The 14,587-nt window shown below is 32.1% G+C and overlaps 1 protein-coding gene across 7 annotated transcripts in view; it reads left to right on the top strand.

Moving 5' to 3' along the window:
• LOC119632161 (insulin-like growth factor 2 mRNA-binding protein 1) overlaps window positions 1–11,874 on the top strand; it is a 47,921-nt gene extending 36,047 nt beyond the window's left edge. For 3 of the 7 annotated variants that reach the window (XM_038024952.1, XM_038024944.1, XM_038024961.1), the window contains exons 2-6: window positions 8,096–8,269; window positions 8,494–8,868; window positions 9,579–10,287; window positions 10,373–10,528; window positions 10,713–11,874. In XM_038024952.1, coding sequence (XP_037880880.1) covers window positions 8,096–8,269; window positions 8,494–8,868; window positions 9,579–10,287; window positions 10,373–10,528; window positions 10,713–10,961 — 1,663 coding nt within the window. In that variant the 3' untranslated portion in view covers window positions 10,962–11,874. Of the gene's footprint in view, window positions 1–2,997; window positions 3,033–6,851; window positions 6,884–7,457; window positions 7,785–8,095; window positions 8,270–8,493; window positions 8,869–9,578; window positions 10,288–10,372; window positions 10,529–10,712 lie in introns of those variants that run through there. The other 4 variants (XM_038024969.1, XM_038024978.1, XM_038024986.1 and 1 more) reach the window with 4 other exon arrangements.
• Window positions 11,875–14,587: the final 2,713 nt, after the last annotated feature.

Genomic DNA, 14,587 nt, shown 5'->3' with positions numbered 1-14,587 from the left:
AAGAAAATTGTAATGCATATGCCATTGTGTTCTGTTTCTGTTTTTTTCCTTCTTTGCTTTATTTTGCTGTTCTTTGCTTTGTTCAGCTCATAGACAGTATAACTTTATGTAATTGTAGAAGATTTATCGAGATAAAATTTCTTAGTACACCATCAGACTTGAGGTTTAAGGCAAAATGTACAAGATTTCATTGCATTTTTATCAACAATATTAACCCTAGTCGGACCAGGATGGCCCTCGAGGCTCGGTTGAACTTCGAGCTTAAATATTTTGATTATTTCACATTGCATTTCCAAACATTTTTTTTATCTTATTTCAAATCAATAATTAACGCATTTCAATCAATTTCAAATTTTAGAACTAGTCAAAAGTAACTATTTTCGTTTTCCTAACGAAATTTGTCACAATGAAGTTTTAACATGCTTACAATCCGAAAAGAATTCGGCATCGAGTACAGAAAAGACCCAGTCAATCCAGAATTTTTGGTAGAGATACGTTGAAGAGAGAATTGGAAATTATTGCACGCAAGTTTGTGTTGAAAATTGGCTAATTCGATCGGAGGACACGCTTGCAATGCAACATAAACTGAGAATACTTCTGGTTTTTATGTTTTTTGGTCATATCCGATCAATTACAGCGGACACATGATAAATATTTCCATGTGAATTCTACAAAAATTGAAATAATCCGTTACATCCTTCTAATACAACGATTAGTTTTGTTAGTTTCCTTTGAGATTAGGATAGTGGATACCACAAATTCTGTCACAACCGAACATTATTTTCTTACTTCCTTTTTTTTTTTTTGAGGAATGTTTTATATTTACGTAGTTTGAAATCAAAAGATATGTGGTCTGTGTATAATGTTTTGTATTTATATACAGCTTGTTTGGATAAATAAACGAATATAAACTATAAACAACTTCCTCTCGAAGATACGGGATATCTCTCTAAGTAGGAGCCTTATTTCATTTTCTATAAGACATAAAACTAATCGGTGGTATATGCCCCGAACACTCAACAAAGTTTGTCATGTGCACAACTTGCATCAACAAATAAATATTTTTTTATCTTTTGAATGTATTTTTTTTATATGTATAGTGTTCGGATAAATAAATTGCGTTAGACTATAAACAGAGACAATAATACTTAAACGTTTCCATGAATCTCATAACCGTCTTGAGGCTCATCGTGATATTGTTTGTTATAAAAACACGTGATCCGGTTAAAACTAAATAAAAATCAAATACAGAGAACTGCCCGTCCAATTTTTATTTCAAGCAATAGTCTATGAGCGACTTCAGTAACATTACTGTTTTGATTGTGCTGTTCACATTACTACATTCTTTTTTTAAGAAAATGTCTATAAATAAGTTTCTTCCTTTATAGTTCTGATATTTTTAAATCATTTAAAGCATTCTACACACACGAGATCAGAGAATTTACAAATATCTGCATTGAATATCTTATGGAGTTTGAATGACAGTATCGATTGATTCACACAAGACTGCTTTTTAGTCTGCCTGCTTGCTTACCGAAGCCAAGACTACGACCACCAGATTTATTTCAAAAGTCACCTACAAAGGCTTACCTAGAAGATGTGAAAATAACAAATTACCTTTTACTGAAATGTATATTATTATTATGTACCTTACAAATGAGAAATTAATATATAAACTCGGGCGTGGCACTTCATTAAGTGCGCGTTCTTAGCGGCTAGACAGCAAATACTTATGTATCAGTCGATATCCCCGTCGATAACTCCTTTTGTAGGAGTTGAACACAAAAAAAAAAAAGAAAAATATTGGTCGAAAATGAAAAGGAATAACGAAACTTCCTGAATATTGCATATAGAATTAAGTATCTGACGAAATATCAGAAATAGAGAAGAAACAAATTCGTCAATTTGAAAATGAAAACGAGAGTATCATTTTGTTTCGCTTTTGGAAAACAACGGAGACGTCTGAATTTTGTACGTAGCTTTACACACTGAAACGACCGTAACTTATAAGGCAATCGTCAAAATATCATGAAATTTTAATACATTTCGTTTGGAAGTTGGTGTTATCTAAAAAACGGTAGGATATTCGTCAGTAGTCGTCCTACGATATTATTGAGTGATGATATAATTTACAGATGTAAACTGTCTACTTTGGCTATGAAAAGGATTTTCGGCTACTACTGTGAGTATATGTTGTGTAGGCCTGGTATAAAAGCCATGTGAATAAAATTGAAATACATGATTCTAGTAAGTCCAAACACGCCTGAATAGGCACATAGATCAAAATGTGCGTTGAAAAATGCAAATCTTGTATTTATGATTAAAAATTGATTATTGAAAATTTTGTAAAGCGTAACGAAACGCTCTTCACCGCCTTTAGGAGCTTCTTTTACGCTATATCTATTTCTTTCTATCTTTTACTTGCGAACGTATCAACGGAAATAATTTCTGATGAGATAAAGTGGTGTTAGAAAATACGAACGAACAATACGTAAATATATGTAATATTTTCTATAAACCTCTTGCATGTCACGTCGTCTAAAAGATTAAAAGAGATAGCAGATAAATATGTAAAGTGAGAATAAACATAATGTAAATAAATACATTTTAAGCCGTGCTGCTGTCGCTGCAACTGCTTTATTTTGCTATTCTCCACGCAACGCATCGCTTTTTCGACAGATAATTAAAAATCCACGACAATCGTTACAACAAAAATGATAGCAATAACAACAACATAGAATTCATTGTATAGAAAACGACGTGAAAGAAAAGAATGATATATATATATATATATATATATATGTAGAGAGGGAAAGAGAGAGAGAGAGAGAGAGAGAGATGAAGAGAGCAAAAACAACAATTGCACCAGCAACAAAACGAACAGATTTTTTCATTCATAAAAGTTGCTTGCGCTCTTCGTACTCGATATAAAAAATCCACAAATTGCATGAGTGCAAACGAGAACAGCAGCAGCGATAGCAACATGTGTCGTAAAGAAAGAGTGGCCACAGAATGGGTTGGGGTGAATTAAGGTAAAGTGCATGAGAACATGTATATGCATTTGAGTATGTGTGCTGCGCGTTTGTATATGTAAAATGTGTCGTAAAAATGTTCAAGCATTGACGCCACTAACATTAACACTTGCGTGAAGCTCCCTCGATCCACTTAAAGGTTGAAGTTTAATGCACCTTATTGTTGTTGCTCTTCTTCCGCTTCTTCGTGTTTTCGTTATGCTTGTACTACTAGGGCACGCATAAATAAGACTTCTTAAAAAGATTTTTAAAATTTAAATTAAGGATTTTAAAGCAACAGGCAGATTACTAATGCCGTGTTGCACATATACTCTTCGTAGCATGGCATAACGTTGTCATACGGATTGCACTTTGCTCTTTATGATTCTTTTTCCGTTTCCCTTTTAATATTTCAATTGCTGTCATTGCTTGTACTGCTCTTTTTCTCTTTTAATTTTTTTTTTTTTTTGCAGTTTAATATTATTTAATAAACTTAATATTATTTAATAACAGTACATGGGTAATAATATTTAGTGTTTCATAGCCTATCTGTTTGTGAAGTATCTTACATTAATCAATCGCCGAGAGTAGACACTCTCGCAACAATATCAGTTCATTTGTGAAAGTACGAAACACGGTCCTAGACAACGTCATTCTACTTAGCTCAGTGTTTTTCCATTTCTCCATTTGTTCTTCACAATTTCGCTATGAAAACAATCGATAGATATTTCTCCTTTTTTCACTTTCCATAGTGTTGTCAAACTCTTAAAAATCGTTTGAAATATGGACGTGGGAAAAATCTGTAGCAAAAGGGCAAATCTTACATACCTACCATTAAATCTCAAACAGCGGACATTTTAATGCTACAATCATATTCGAAGCACGTGCTTTCGTCAGTGATACGTTTAGATAATTCCGAGATTTCTTCTTGTAATGTAAACCAATCATGCCTGGTTGCCTGACAACCGCAAGAGCTACGATATATATCTCGCAGCGAATAAGCATGTGATGTTTGAATAACCTGTGTGTATTTTTGCATGTATTAATAAAAATTTATATGATTTTTATATATGTTTTGTTTCGTGAGCATTATATTTTTTTTCACAAATTTTTTTATATATTATTAGATCAGAAGGAAAAGTTCCCGATATTTAAATCAATTAACGAAATTTGTATTTGATACAATTAAAAGAAAGATGTCCATAGTTTTTAGCCAATTGCTGACGTGTTTCAAATTTCTCCTCTTGTGCTATACCATTTCTAAAAAAAAAAAATACCCTTTGGAAAATTTCAAGAAAAACAAATTCTACCCATAATTTTGCGGAGAAGGCAGGAAGGTTTAGTTATCGTCCCATTATAGCATATAATAGGCTTCGCTTATTTCCTAATATGACGATATGGGAACAAAACATTTTATTTGCGTCAAATTTCATCTCACTCTCGGTATTTTTACGAGTTTGAAAATCGAGCTGACAGAGCTCCGCCCAAATCTTCTCACTGATGCATATTTTTGTGTCATTGCAAACGGATTTAAGAAATGAATATATGCTCAATGTCGAAATGGCAGTATCTTGTCTGGACAACATTTAACCACCGCAACCATAAAAAGAACGTTAACGACGACAATATTAAAACGTTTTAACATCAATTTCTTGGAAACCATTTAAAAGATTTTGGCGCTAGTTTTCTTCTGCTGCTTTTTTTTTCTTTGGGCCTTTGTTATTCCTCTGAATCTTAATTAAGAACAAATGAAACAAACTTTGTTTCTTTAACTTAAAACACAAGGTATGTGTGAAAACAACAAAAACATCAACGTTGCGCCAACAGCAACAACAGACAAAATTCAGACATTCATCATACTTTAATGTCGAAGAATAATAAAAACAATAATAGTAATAATACGAAAAGCAGAAAACGGCAGAAAATTCCATTAAAAAGCTTTTCAGTGATATTACAGCTTTTTTTCTGTTATTGATTTTGTGTATGACGTGTGCAAATGTCTAAGCTGAGGCATTCTCTCCGCAGACTTCTTTACACTGTCTGCATACCAAAGAGCCGGCTTTAGGATTGTGTTGATCATATACGCAGACATGTAAAGCAAAAGCTGGACAAAAAAAAAGTCAGGAAGCAGCCAACAATTGAAATGAGGGTAAAGTAGAAAAGAGTGGAATGGTGAAGTGACGATTGATTAAAATATTTGTCGGTATAGGTACTTTATATATATTCATGTTTATAGAAAAATAAACCATTCCCACCAATGCATCCAAGACAGTCAATTCCTCAATTTTTTTGTCATTGAACTTAATCTAGCTCACTTTCTAGTCAAAAAAACTTTTGCTAAACATGTGTTGGTATTCTTTTAATATTTTCATATATACTGTGCTTGTTATGATGATTTTGGTCTGCGAATGTTGACAAGACAAATCATCTTATAGATTTTAACAATTACTTTCTTTTACATAAAGGCCGAAATCCTTACCTGCTCTTTATGAGCATGCTGTCGCGTTTGTAGCTTTTTGCCAACATCTATTGCTTCTTATACTTAAATACGCTTGCGCCAAAAAAAACCAATAAGAAACCATCTTAGCATCAGTAGTGTACCAATCCTTCTTCTATAAAAAGATCTTTTTTTTGACTTGAGTTGGCTATATCGTCTGTCATTACAACTAAAGAACTTTTAGGCTACTCTTTCTTCTTCCGCGTTTGTGATTTGTTGCCGTTTTAGGTCGTTTCATTTCAAATTTTTTTTTCAATTCTTTCATCTCTCCTTGTTGTCTCGTCTGACAACTTAAAGCTTTGTTGTATATTCTTGGTGTCTAGTTAAACTTAGTATGATGTGTTCTCAAGGGGGCAAACTCATTTTCGCTCTCTCTCTCTCTCTCTCTCTCTCTCTCTCTCTCTCTCTTTCTTTCTTTCTTTCTTTCTCTTTCTCTCACTTTCTCTCTCCCCCCTTTCTCTTCAGATATTTTCAAGTTTAGTGTTTATTTCAAATTCCTGACGATGTTGTTTATGTATTACTTGCTTAGCTGTAATCTTTTTTATTGCTGATCTTGCCTTTTTCAGCATTTTTATTATTCCGGCTCACTGCGGTACAATGTTATAGTAGAGACTGTTACCGAAAAGTATATTGAACCTAAGCAAAGTTTTCTGCTAACTGACTTTGACTGTTTCATTGCTATTCCTCCTCTTTGTTTTTATTATGTGCGTTACTTTAATTTTTTTTTCATTCGGCTGCTTTTTTTTTTGGCGCTATTTTTCCAGGAATTGCTTTTATTTATAAGGTAAACATATTTGTTCTTGTTGTTGTTGTTTTTCATGCCAGTTATTGACTGAAAAATTTTTTTGTAAGTTGTTTCATTGTCGTTATAAGAATTCAAGCGTTTTTGTGTTTCTTACCGAGAACAGCGGTTATACTAAATTCATCAATCCGTTTGCAACATCGAAAATATGTATCAAAGGTGCAACGGGTGTATGTATTTTGTGTGCCTATTCCTAAAGAAAATCTCAATGTCCTCGGTAAGGTAGAAATAGACAAATTCACAAATAAATTTTTTTTCGAATTTACTTAACAAAAGTGGACGCTTTTAATTCCCAGCAGCTAAAAAGGTGAAATAATCTCGAAAACAAACAAAGAAATTTCAATTGATATACGCATTTAGTTCAGTTGAATATTGAAACCAATTTAAAATTTTTGTCAATTATTGTCTGGTTTAGCCTAATAACGTAAAAATTTTGAAATTTCTTTGGATTCTTCTTCAGATATTTTTATATAAAGGCTACTCTTGCGTCGCAATCTGCTGCGTGGTTTGACTATGTTTTGAAAAGATAATATCGATATTTGAAAACTCCCAACAAATGATTATAACGTTTGAGTGAGTATTGTTAAGTTCTTAAGCGTAACTCATTTGATCGACGTAACCGCACTTATTTGTCTTTTGAAGACGTGTTCATATAAACTTGAAGAACTCCAGTAAGTAATCATTTCTAGGAAGTAAAGTCTACTAATAAAAAAAGTCCAGTTATTTTGGTCCATTTCTCGTCCTGTAGAAATTTCTTCCTGCAGTTTGATAAGGCCGTCACAGCTAGCTTCAGTTGACTATTACATAAAAAACGATTTGGTTAACGTATCGTTAAGTGCCAAGTTGAAAAGAAAGTATTTAAAATAGTGATTGAATTATTTTCACTTGACTTCAACTTTTATATCATAAATGCATTTTTTTTTTTTCATTTTTGTTTCCTTGGAATTTTCCATCAAATCATTCGTCGAAAACATTTGTCAGATTCAGTTCAAATTTAAAAAATCCCGTAGAGCATGTTCTGTGATTTTAAGCAATAATTTTATCCGAAATTTTTTTTAACATTTGGTTTTTTATTTTTTAGTCAATTAATAATCGTGTTTTTTGTAATAATTCAGACTTCGGCCAGCATCAAAATTCTAAACCTCGAAATAGAGTTTTTTTGTTCTCTCCCCTATACATGTCTCGTTTATGTGTACGTGTGTATTTGTATGTGCGTGTCGTGTGTGCATGAGTAAATGTATCGTGTAAAAATTTGTTTACGGTTTAAATTGGTCAAATTTTTTGAATAAAATTAAAAAGAGTATACGTTTGCGGTATATGTGTGGAGAAGAAAAGAAAAACTATATATAGAGATTGTTGTTTTTGCTTTCCCATTCTATATTGGCAAAAAAGCAATAAAAGAGAAACCGCGTCAGAGACTTTTAGCCAACATTGTCGTGAAACTTTTATTGTAACAGATAATGATCATGTTGAGGTAGGTGGGCGAATATGTAGATAGATAAATATATATCGTGTATCCGTTTTAAGTAGATGAGTTCTTCTGTTTGAAAAATGAAATCAACATCAATGCTTTATCAAAAAAGCCTCTTGCTTTTCCTTTACTATGTTACTTTTCTTTCAGTTCCATCCGCAACCCTGAAATTCTTGAGAGCATTTCGATTATCCGATCAATTGTCCGTTCGCTTACGAATCTTTTAATTAATTTTTGTGTTTTATTCTTCATTTATTTGTTTTGTTCTTTTATGCTTTATTGTGTTTCTTCTCTCTTGTTATTCTTGTTCACAGTGCTTCAACATCAAAGATATTAATAAGCGGCATACCGCTGCAAACACGTTTCGAAGACATCGAACCTCTTTTGAAGCCATATGGCATCGTCAAACAGTGTGAGGCTGTCTCTAGTAAGGATCCGCAAACTCAAACTGTTCACATAACATTCGAGAATAATGAACAGGCTCAAAGGTATATAACACAACAAGTAAAAATTTCCATAAGCTCAAAATTTTAAAATTTAGGAGAAAACCACATAAGACCCAAACCACCTAAAAAATAATATGAACATTCATTTAGAAATTGAGTAAAAACTTTTGGCCAAAGATATCCAAAATTATTGACAATAATTTTTCTAAATAAAAACAAAGCTTTTTTAAAAGTAAAAATCAATAAAATCTTCTTTTCCATTATAGAGCTGCTGGTGGTCTGAACGGTGTAGAATTTGAAGGCAATAAATTGCACGCCGAACCTTTGGATAAGAATCAACGTCGCACTCAACGTAATCAACGCAACCCATATCCCGGTATGCCTGGTCCCGGTCGCCAAGCCGACTTCCCTTTGCGCATACTGGTGCAAAGTGAAATGGTCGGTGCCATTATAGGACGTCAGGGTAGCACCATACGTACGATAACACAACAATCGCGCGCCCGTGTTGATGTTCATCGTAAAGAAAACGTTGGTTCTCTGGAGAAAGCCATCACTATATATGGCAATCCCGAAAACTGTACAAATGCATGCAAGCGCATATTAGAAGTAATGCAACAAGAAGCAAATGCCACGAATAAGGGGTAAGTGGAAAACGACCAGTAAACTGAATACAACGATTGAACTCGCCAGAACGGTGTGTAGTGTCTTTCATTCATAAGCTCTAAATTTTAATCATTTGTAAAATTGCGGGAAATTTCAAAAAGTTTCAAAGCTTGTAAGTTTTCTAAATCGAGAATCAAAATAATACTGCCCATAACAGCGAACAGTGCATAATGAATTTCGCTGACATATTGGTTGAAATCGTTTTTAGAGAGCTATAAAAATTAGCCACCAAACCGCGCAACAAATTTTTTTATAATATTTACAATTTTCAAAACTTATAGTATGACCATTAATGTCATTGTAACGATACATCAATAAAATCGTAAAATGATGTAAGCAATCAACGAGCGCTTTAAGAATAGTATTTGGTAGACATGTAGTTTTAGTTTATTACCGCATATCAAAGTTGAGAGTAACCAAACCGTAAATAAAAGAAAGGAAAAGTTAGAACCACTTCGAAATAAATCAAAATTATGTCAATTAAAGCGCAAATATATATACCCGCATTGTGATACCAATATTTGCTTTTTGGAGTCGCAGAAAAATATTGCGTAAGAACAGTCTCGTCCGACCTCACGCATTTAAATAATGCGAAAAAAGAAAGATACGTGTTTCAGACTTATGATAAAGCGAATGTAGCACTTTTTCCTTAGTTTTACATAGAATATCTTTTCATTTCCTCTCTTAGCGAAATTTGCCTAAAAATACTGGCACACAACAATTTAATTGGTCGCATTATTGGAAAAAGTGGCAACACCATTAAGCGCATTATGCAAGAGACAGATACCAAAATAACAGTTAGTTCCATTAATGATATAAGCAGCTTCAATTTGGAGCGCATAATAACGGTTAAAGGACAAATTGATAATATGTCACGGGCTGAAAATCAAATCAGTTCGAAGTTGCGGCAGAGCTATGAAAATGATTTACAAGCAATGGCACCGCAAAGCGTTATGTTTCCTGGTTTACACCCAATGGCCATGATGTCTACACCGGGTAACGGTATGGTATTTAATCCTAGTATGCCTTACGCAACCTGCCCCGGTTTTCCAATGTCGAAAGCAACAACTACGGTTGTACCCCCAGTTTTTTCTAATGACATGCAAGAAACTACGTATCTATATATACCGAATAATGCTGTGGGGGCCATAATCGGAACAAAAGGCTCACATATACGTAGTATAATGCGCTTCTCGAATGCTTCGTTGAAAATTGCACCGCTGGATAGTGATAAGCCACTGGAACAGCAAACTGAACGTAAAGTAACAATTGTAGGTACACCGGAAGGGCAGTGGAAGGCGCAATATATGATATTTGAGAAAATGCGTGAAGAAGGTTTCATGTGTGGCACAGATGATGTGCGATTGACGGTAGAAATTTTAGTGGCCAGCTCGCAAGTGAGTAATAAGTTCAAACTAGAAATAGAAAGAAATGAAAATATACTTAATTATTTATCTTTCCTTCGTGTTTTGCTTGCAATAGGTGGGACGTATTATTGGTAAAGGAGGACAAAATGTACGCGAACTGCAACGCGTTACTGGTAGTGTGATCAAATTGCCCGAACATGCGCTGGCGCCAGCATCGGGTGGTGATGAAGAAACACCTGTACACATAATTGGTCCATTTTACAGTGTACAGGTGAGGTTTAAAATTTATATGAAATTAAAAAGAATACAAATGAGAACTGAATATAAGTAATCCTAGGTTAATTTGAAAAATAATATATAAAAGCGTACAATGTTTTTTCAAGTTAATTTTTGTTTTAAGTTTTAAAACAGAAAACTAATAAATAAATTATTTCAATTCCATTTATGCCATACAGTCTGCTCAGCGGCGTATCAGAGCCATGATGTTGTCTACCAATCCTCCGCCGGTGACCAAAAAACAAAAAGCTGCCAAAGAACAACAACAACAACAACAACAACAACAACAGCTAGCAGCTGCAGCAGCTGCCGCTACCGCTGCTGTAGCAACAACACAACAGCAGCAGCAACAACAACAACAATCACAACAACAACCACAGCTAACAACGCAGCAGCAACAACAACAGGGTGCGAGTTCAAGTCAGTAAGAAAGCAACGTGTGTATGTGTGTGTGTTAAAGCATTTACTACTAAACCCTAATTTTTTTTTTTATATATCATTTCATTAATATTAAAATACCTTTTGTTTAAACTTATAACTACAACAAGAACAAAACAAATTTTATAAGGTGAAACAAAAAACACAACCATACCACGCTCTCGTTGTTCTCACATTATGCAGTAAGAAGTAATGCCTATAATCACTTCCGTCAACCTCGTCTGCTTTCATTTTTGATTTTGTTTTGTACGCATCATAAAGTCCTCGACATATTTCCACGAAGCCGCCCCAAACACTACCTCTAAAAATCCCCACCACTCCACTTTTATAGCTACCTAAAGCTAGTTAACACCCCACACAACACCGCTTAGATATGGCGTGTGTCTGTGTTACCTTTTGTTTCTTTCGTTTACATACAAAAAATTTTCCTATACTTTAAAAAAAAAAAAAAAAAAAAAAAAAAAAAAAAAATTTCAACATTCTTTTATATTATCTGAGGAGGTAAATTTTTGGAAAAGCTATAAAAATAAAAACTAAATAATAACTAATGAACAACAAAATTCTGATGAATCGTGAAAATTGAAATTCTAAAAATCTAACAAAAATAAAATGACAGCACTGAGTTATAAAATAAATAAAAAATAATAGTAATACTATGGGCAGCCGTTTAATGATAAATAGTAAGCTAAACGAGAATAGCTTCAATTAATAACAAAAAACTATGATTTAAAAAAATCTAAATATTCGTAAAACTATGCATTTAAAATTCTTAAAGATATAAGTTAAAGGAAAAACACTAAGTAAGATCACTGGAAACCAATTTTTCGTTTGCTTAAAAAAATCAAATTACAAGGATAGCGAAGTCTCTTTCCTTTTTAATAAAAATTAAATAATACATACCCAAAAATATAATTTTTTAAACTTTAAAAATATAACATCTCATATATTTTTTAAGAAGGAATTTTTCTTTTACAAATACTAAGAAATGTAACGTGCGAATGGCTTACATTTTCAAGTTAGAAGGCTTCTTATAGGCCGAAGGTTTCACGCATCTCTGTACTATAGGAATAACTGAACTTATTTTCCTTAAATAAATTTCGATCATGTTCAAAAAATCTGCAGACTACTTTTGAAAGCCCTGCTGTTATAAAAACAAAAATTCCAACCTCACCATGTAACCATTTGCAAGAAAAAAAAAACCATCAAAAATACTAGGATTGTTCACCATCGTTCAAAATTTGATGGAAACTTTTCTGCAACAATACGATCCTAAAGATTATGTACAATTTTCTGAAATACAAACATAAAGTTGCATATATTGTTGGTCAGCAAAAAGTTTAAAGTCGAAATAGGCGTGTCCGCGGGTCACCTCTCGATGTTGAAATCCTCTACGCGGACCTTGAAAATTGAAATAGAATATGGAATTTTTGCGTATATAATTTTAATCAGCGGAACTTTGCGAAACTTTAAAGTTGACGTAATCGGCCCAGCATTAGGCAGAAAACTAGCCCACGACATGCGTCGGATATTAAATTAAAGGTTCGTACAAATATTTATCACGATATTTAAAAGTAAAATATTTTGCAATTCGCGTACGTCGATGTTAGACGTGAAAAGTGTGGAAATATTAAATATAAAAAAAATGAATACAACTTCTTTTCTTTTAATTCATTTTTCAAGCGAAAATCGAAAGATAAACATTATAACAGCCAAATTTTTTTCTTTTTTTGTAAAGTGCCACTCATATAGCGATAATAAATTTTGTAGCTGTTCCCTACTATTATTTTCAATCCTAGGGAGATGCGGCCTTGTTGATATACTTCGACACCTAAAAGTTTTATACAGGATAACAGAATTTACGAAAGTTCGATAAATGAAAAAAAAACGTCCTCGAAATTTCTCATTTCGGTTTTTTAACTAAAATAGTCACGAAAATTGTCAAAATTTGAGTAAAGAATAGACTTAATTTTTCAGAAAAGTAATTCAATTCCGTATTCATAATTTGAAAGTTTCATAAAATTGAAAATGTAATAAGAAATTTATGGTAGAGGTGTAATTTGTCAATAAAGCAAACTATTTTCGACAAAAAGCAAAAGGATAAATAAATAAATAATAAGCGAAGTTTTTAAAGACAATTTGAAAAAAAATTTAATATTTCAATAAATAAATATTCGCAAGTAAAATAATTATAAAGACATTTATACAAATATACAAATAAGTGATGCAAAAGTAAGATGAATAATATGGAAAAAATAAAGAAATTTAAAAAAAAAACATGAAAAAATGACCAAAACATGAATATTTGCAAATCGAAAGCTGTTCAACCAATTTTATAGCTACTATTCTTATGTTTTCCTTCCTTCATGCCGATCAACTAAATTTTAAAATTTAAAGATTTAAAGTAAATAGAATTATAAAGAGAAAGAAAAAAAACGTTTGCCTTAAAACGGTGCTGAAATGCTAATTGATTTAATGTTTTAATGAAATATAAAAATTTATTTATAATTCTTTTTTTTTTTGGAAGCTTTTCCTGTAAAATATTATTAAACGTTAGTTACTAAAGGATTATACAATAGCAACTAAAGAAGAATATATAAACTTAATATTTACCTATACCTGTACTCCAAGCAATAGATCCACCAAAAAAGAGAAATTTCTGGTTATTCCGAAAATTTCTGAAACAAAAACTAAATAAGAAAGAGCAGCAAACAATCAAACCTTTTTTAATATACTATTCAATAGACTTGTTTATATATATAACTCTTTTTAACTTTTTTTAAATAATGTTTATAGTTTCCGTTGTTTAACTTTATTTAATTAAAAACTGTTTTTTTTATAAAAAGGGTCTTTTTAAGTCAACATAAATTTGTTTTAAATATTACAACTACATTTCGGCATAAAATATCTTAAAAAATATTTTAAAAAACCGTTTCTTGGCGCAATCGTTTTAAAGTTAAGTGAAAAATGTCTGGAAAAGCCTAAACAGCAAAATATTCACATATATATATATATATAAACATACATAAACATATATACACACATAAATATATGTATTCTAAAGTCGCGTTCTAATGAAATCTATATATGAAGCATATATATATATATATATATATATATATATACGTGTGTGTGCTAATGTGCGTTTCCTAAAATCGTCTCTTGAAATTAAAACATAGATTTTCATAAAATTGTAGTTTAAAAACAAGCTGAAAAAATTCATAGGTAATCAATAAAAAATGTAATTAAATACCTCATTGTAAGTGCATTATCTTATTAAAAAATAATACAAAAACGTAAACAAAATCAATAACGAAAAAAAAAGCTAACCAAAAAGCTTAAATTTATAAAAACGACAAAATGCTATTAAAAGACATTTAAAAACACTCGTTAAAAAAAGGAAAAAAATCAGAAGTAAAGAGCCTAATTATATGGATCATATTTAATCAAGATCTTTAAAAGAAAATCATATCATTCAGACAATTTCATAATATTATATGTTTACAATGAGCGATCGCTTACTACAACCGATAAAACCAAAGCCATCTCAGCTACTCTCATGCATTCACGCACCTACCTCTGCCTCTCTCTCTCACTGTCTCTCTTCTCTTCTCTCTTC

Source organism: Glossina fuscipes, unplaced genomic scaffold (assembly GCF_014805625.2).
Source record: "Glossina fuscipes isolate IAEA_lab_2018 unplaced genomic scaffold, Yale_Gfus_2 0, whole genome shotgun sequence".
NCBI classification, from domain to species: Eukaryota; Metazoa; Arthropoda; class Insecta; order Diptera; family Glossinidae; genus Glossina; species Glossina fuscipes.
The sequence above is the reverse complement of the archived record's forward strand: the minus strand, read 5'-3'. Positions and strand labels throughout refer to the sequence as shown.